This window comes from Chelon labrosus (assembly GCF_963514085.1).
Source record: "Chelon labrosus genome assembly, chromosome: 5".
NCBI classification, from domain to species: Eukaryota; Metazoa; Chordata; class Actinopteri; order Mugiliformes; family Mugilidae; genus Chelon; species Chelon labrosus.
Genome location: NC_140341.1, coordinates 8854315 through 8860505, shown reverse-complemented (window position 1 = coordinate 8860505; position 6191 = coordinate 8854315). Strand labels below are relative to the sequence as shown.

At 41.8% G+C, this 6191-nt stretch overlaps 1 protein-coding gene across 1 annotated transcript; it reads right to left on the bottom strand.

The window, feature by feature from the left end:
* Nucleotides 1-2535: 2535 nt before the first annotated feature.
* Nucleotides 2536-3354, bottom strand: olig2 (oligodendrocyte lineage transcription factor 2; the record flags this gene model as incomplete). The annotated part of the gene is made up of 1 exon (XM_084544914.1): nucleotides 2536-3354. The coding sequence occupies one exon, from the start codon at nucleotides 3352-3354 to the stop codon at nucleotides 2536-2538; it is 819 nt and encodes a 272-aa protein (XP_084401040.1).
* Nucleotides 3355-6191: the final 2837 nt, after the last annotated feature.

Here is a 6191-nt window from a genome sequence, read left to right as displayed (position 1 = left end):
CTATGAAAAGTCAAGATGCCTGCTAGTGAACAAAAGTCACATTTCGCATTGGGACACCAGTGGCTTGTACAGTATGATGACAAACAGTAGGCTATTCGAAGTCACCAGTAATCTGTGGACTCCCCTCAGGCGGCCTCGTTTCACCTTACTTTTCTCTAGACTGCGTGAGTGTGTGTACAACCTGGCATCACTTGAGTTATGTGCAGTCACCAGACCAAACATAATCCAGACAGCACTTCACTCAAAAGCCACTAATGACAGAAAAACAGTCTACACAACTGAAAAGTGACAGTGTAAGAGTGAAAAACGTCAAAATGACCAGAAGTACAATTAAATAATGTAAGGAGCCCGTGTGTTTTTGAACGATTACCTCAAAATAAACACCAAATATACCTCTTCAGTAAGACTTTCATCTATATCACTTGTGAGCCTATAAGCTATTTCAGTCTAACAAAGGTTCTGATTGAATTAACTATCTCTGTAGTCTAATTTTACCTTATCTGTTGCAAAACTAAAGGAGTCTAAGCTATATCTGCCATGAAAACAAACTGAAAATACTCTGTTTGTTGATTTGTGACATATTTAGTGTGTCCGTCTGCAGTAGGAGGAACAACACTGTCCCGAGTGCTGCTGAATGCTGGAATAAAAAGCAGGACCGGTTTTGGAAACGCACATAAAAGCGTAGCGAGCTGAAAATGTGTTTCCGCGTTCAGATCCTCTAGGAAAAGTATTGCTTTTAAGCTTACTTCTAAATAAACTCTATATTTTTTTTGTTGCATTGCACCAAATGACCTCCTCGTCTCTGAAACGTCCTACAAAAAAATAAATAAATAAATAAAAAACACCAAAGGACTTTGAATAATTCAGTTCCGGTAATGAGATGAATAAACAAATGCATGTATGAATATTCAGGGATTTATTTCGTATCGTTCCAGCTTCAAAAGCCTTCGGAAAATATTGCAACAGCATGCACAATCTGCTATGCAGCTGCTTCGTTTTTCCTAAAGTGTGCCGTCCTTTACTCGTCGCTGGCTTCTTTCTGCCAACAGAGATTTTTATGTGTGTTTTTAGAGGCTGTTTATACAAAGTTTTGGAAACACGGACGATTTCAAATGCAGTTTTCTTGTTAGCTTATTTTTAGTGTACAGATTAGAAATGAGAAAAGCGTGCAAGTACAGATGATTTGTTTAGGAGAAGTCCAGTTGGATGCACAGGTGTCTATAAAAGTCATTACTGTTTGAAATGAGCTGAAGCCAACTCGTGCAAAACTGTGATCCAGCACAAACACTGACTTTGTTGTCGTTCGAGCGTCATGTCATCCTGCAAGAGAGGGGAGCTCAGAGCAAATTTACTGCACGAGGGCAGAGTCCCTTCGACTTTTTTGTGAGTTACAGGAAAAATAAGTAGATTTAAATCATTAAAAGTGAAAAGTATTCTAAAAATGCTGACATATTTTTATTTCTGATTCCATGTTGGAGGACTTGGTTGAAAAGAGTTTATATGAAGTCATGGGCATTTCATTTAAAACACAAAATTATAACTGTCTTGAGTAATTTTTTAATTTATTTTAATAACGGTCTAGTGGATCCATAACTTCCACTCCCTAGTTGATTGTACTTTTATTTCTTTTCTTTTAAAATTAGGACAAAACTCACTTTTTAAAGCCTAAAATACACCGGTTTTATGTGCACATCCTTTTTTTCATGCAGTCTTATTCTCCATAAAATTGTTCAGTGATCTGAAAGCCCGTTAAAACCACACGTGCTCGTGCTGTTTTACATCTGTTTCCACCTTTTTCAAAAAGTAATGTAGACCGAAAAGAAACCCATCAAAACACTTTGCTCATTTTCAATTAACCGTCTTTATTTTACATTTCAAACCCCAACATGATCATCTGAAACTCCAGTCCAAAATAAGTAAATAAATATCATTTTCTTTTCTTTTCTTTTTTTCTTTTTAATTAAAAAAATAAAGAAGTGGTCATTGTTTGCAGTGAATGATAACCTACCGGGGGGAGGAAATAAGGAGAGGAGCATTGAATAAGATGGACAGAATAAAGCAGGTGCAACATGTGAGGGGTGGGGGAGTCTTCCCACACAATCGACAAGACTCTAATATATAATATCTATTTAAACAGAATAATCCATCTACATATTTACAAGCTAGATTTGTGGTTTGATTCAGGTTGGGAACTTGCCCCCCCTGCCCCACAGGCCCACAGAAGGGGAAAGTAATCATCAGAGATTAAATTTGGATCTGTAAGGAGACACAGAAGAGTGGGCCGTGAAACATTTCCAGTAATAATCATTTGTGTTGTAGGAGCTCTGTGAAGAAACACCAGTTACAATGGAGGTTAATTACCATAAAACACTAAGTTAGTTGTAAAAACCCCAAAAGTCCCAGTGAGGAAAATCAATGGTCTCTGCTGGCTCCGTGGACGCCACGGATTCAGCAACAAAAGATAAATAAAAGCGTAACAGTGCGGAGGGGGGACAGTCTGTAACAAAGCCCGGAAAAGTTCCATCTAGTCTGGAGTCACTTGGAGTCGCTGGCCAGCCTCGGCATGGCGACGGCGCTCATGCTGGACACATGCGGAGGCGGAACTTGGCACATGCTGCACGGACAAGGCATCCCGGTGCTGACGCCCCAGTGCTGGAAACTGCTGCCCAGAGGCCCCGCACCGGGTGTGGGCGCTTTGAGGAGTCCGTGGTGGGGTCTGACTGAGGTGACGGCGGAGATGCCAGGCGCAGATAGAGAGGCGGTGGAGACGGCCGCTGGTGGGAGGAGCGGGTGGTGCACCGCCGGGTGTGAGGCGTGGGAAACCGCTGGGTGTCCCGGCACGGGTCCCGCGTGTGTCATAGTCCCACAGGCTGACGGGTGGAAGCCGCCATGGTGCCCGCTGCTGCCGTAGATCTCGCTGACCAGCCGCTTCATCTCCTCCAGCGAGTTGCTCAGCATCAGGATGTAGTTTCTCGCCAGCAGCAGGGTGGCGATTTTGGAGAGCTTGCGCACCGACGGCCCGTGCGCGTAGGGCATGACCTCCCGCAGCCCGTCCATGGCCACGTTGAGGTCGTGCATCCTTTTCCTCTCGCGGCTGTTGATCTTGAGGCGGATCGACTGCAGCTCGTTCTCTGACAGGAGTTTGCGGTCTTTCTTGGACAGCCGGAGGGCGAGGGACTCGTCGTCGCTGGCGGAGAGGCCGCGCAGGCCGGCGAGCTCCGGCGGAGAGTCGCTCTGCGTGGAGGACACGGCGCCGGAGAAGCCGTGCACGGACTTTTTCAGTGTGGCCATGAAGATGTCGTCCACCTCGGGGGAGGAGGGTCTGCTCGACACGCGGCTCGTATCTGAGTCCATGATTCTGATCCTGGAAGAAAAAAGTTGTCAGTTAATTTACTGAAGCATAAAATCCAGATGTCAAGGCGCCAAACTAGAGCAAAAAGTTACAATAATCATGTAATTTTTGGTATAATAAATCACTTTTAAGACTTTGATTTAATTAACAGTTATCAATTAATCTTTTTCAAGTGATCTATACTGTTCTGTCTGGATTCTTACTCGTAGCCTACTAGTTAAAACAGGAGTCACATAATCTGGATAAACTGACACTAATTTGCAGAAAACCTGGAAAAATAAACAATTACACACCTACCGAGAGTGTTTCCAAGCGCGACGATGAGAAAACCTAAACGTCAAAATCCACTTGTTACTCCAAATCGCATCTGACAGCCCATTTGGTACGCCTGCGTGCGGCCGCGGGGTTTTATAGTCGGGCAGCAGCGCACAGAGGCCGGGTCACCAGGACAACGCAGTTTCTGTCCCGGCTGCCTCCCTGCGACCAATCAGCTCCGTGCGGGGGAGAGAAGGGAGGGAGGAGGAGGAGGAGGAGGAGGAGGGGGGAGGAAGAGGGTGACGGAGGGTCCTCCAGCCTGATGTAATTACCAACACGCAGCATCACTATTAAGTGAAATCAGACACACTCCCTCCAGCGTATGGCCCCTTCTTGTGAAAATGTTGGCCCGCGTGTGGATAGATTTTATTATGATAACACCCAGAATGAGCCTTTCCGTTTTCATTATGTTATTTGTCACAATCCAAAACAAAAACAAAAACAAAAAACAGTAGGCTTATAAAATAAATCAGAGTTAAGTGTAATGATTTATACATTACAATTAATTTGTTTCGAAACTTCTTTCTTATTTAAATAAATGTTTAAATCGTTGTTTTATGTTTAACACAATTAATTTATTATTTTATCTACACAATGTTGCAGCTTTTATTTTGATGGGTCTCTCGTTCGTTTTATTTTTATTATTATTTTTTTATTATTATTATTGTTGTTGTTATAACGTATTCAACCAGAAAATCATCGCCCCGTCAAATGAACAGTAAAAACCGGTCGAAGCCTGATAAACGGCGCAATATGTTTCCTGCTTGCAGTTAATGTTTTTTCCGTTTTTTTACCCGCTGTCGACCAGCAGCTGCCGTCGAAGTCCATCTTTAACGTCAATTAATGAAGTGTGCAAAATTGTCCTTAACGGTTATGATCTGCGATATTTTCAATTAGTCCGCAGAGAGCGATAGCGGTGCGGCCTGCTGCTGGCGCTCAGACGGCCCTCTGGCTGACATAAGGGCCCGGACCGGCGATTGGCTCCCGGACGTAAATGAATCTGACAGCGGCATTGTCCCCAAAATATGACGGGGTGTTGTGCAGTCGGACGGAATTAGGCGCTAATTGCCTCTACAAGTTTAGGGCCTTTTGGAGGGAATATCCTTTCTGAATTTGGTTACGGGGTGAAATAAAATAAAAGGTTATGGGACACCGCTAATATCTGAGAGTTAAACAGTTTATTCTAGCCCACACATTCAAGGTAACGTTTTTTTTTTTTTTTTTCAAAAAATAAAATAAACAAATAAACAAATAAACAAATAATAATAAATATTATTTTGAATAATTAGAACTCCAAATTAGATTTATCTGATTTATGTAGATTAGATTTATCTAGTTTCTTCTCGATAACAAGAAGAAACGCAACAAAACAAAAACCAAGGAAAAAAATACACCAGCTTTGCAACTAGTCAAGATGTGACAACATTTAAAAAAGAATAAAAAGAAATGTTAAAGTAGACTAAATATTTCTAAATATTTTAAATGCATTTATTCATTTGTTTATGTGTTTGTTTATTCGTTGTGTGTGTGGTCAGTTAGTCCCCCCCCACCCTCTCCCCAATTAACGACTTTGTGCTGTTGCCATGGTTACCCGCGGTTCTAATATTTCCCTGCGCACTGATTTAGAACGTCGCTGGCCGCGCCGTTGACCGGAACTATATTTCGTGTGAGGTCACGTACAGTTTGTAACGGTCACCTCGTCAGCCAATGAGAACCTCGGATTTTTACTTCATTTATTTATTCACTTCCGGTGTCCGTAACCGTCGTCGTTCAGGTGTCACGAAATCAAGGTCGTTGTAGTGAGAGGGAGTTAGTGTTACAGCACACGCACACACACACACACACACGGAAGCACACATATTTTCTCATTGTTGTTGCTTGCTTTGCTTGTTTACCGCCGTTAAATAAGATTATGGTAATGAAAGCGGCTGAAGTGGCATTTTAAATCAGGAGGTTTGTTATCTGTGCCACCGTTTGCTTCATTAGACATTCCCACAATCTCAGTTTTCCATTAGACACAAGGGTTCCTCTTCTGCGTTCGTATTTTGTTTTTAAAGTTAGTTCCTATAGCTAATTATTTAACATATACCAGGAATTTGTCCGGAAAAAAAGTATGTGGCAAGAATATGTTAAGATTTTGGTGACTGAAAATTAAAAATGAAGTCGTATTTTCTGTAATTTATGTGAATGTTGGTACCTATAAGAGGTACAGAAACATAAAAGACTTTATTTATTTTTTCTCAAAATGTTATGGCCTATTTCAAAACCTATTTCAAATTCAAAGCAGCTTTTAGTCGACTACTGATAAACAATTACTAAACATTTTTAGCTAAATTGGGTCCAAACAAACCCTTTGTGTATGCTGCATTGGTTCAGCTGGAAAGTGCATTACACCTTCCATCCAGCAGTTTGCAGTAAAGCTACATCACCACTGTCTAAAATATTTCCCATGCTGTCACAGATGATAGATGCATTAAGGAAAAATATATTTTAAAAGTAATAAGGTGCAAAGAACCTGAATGCC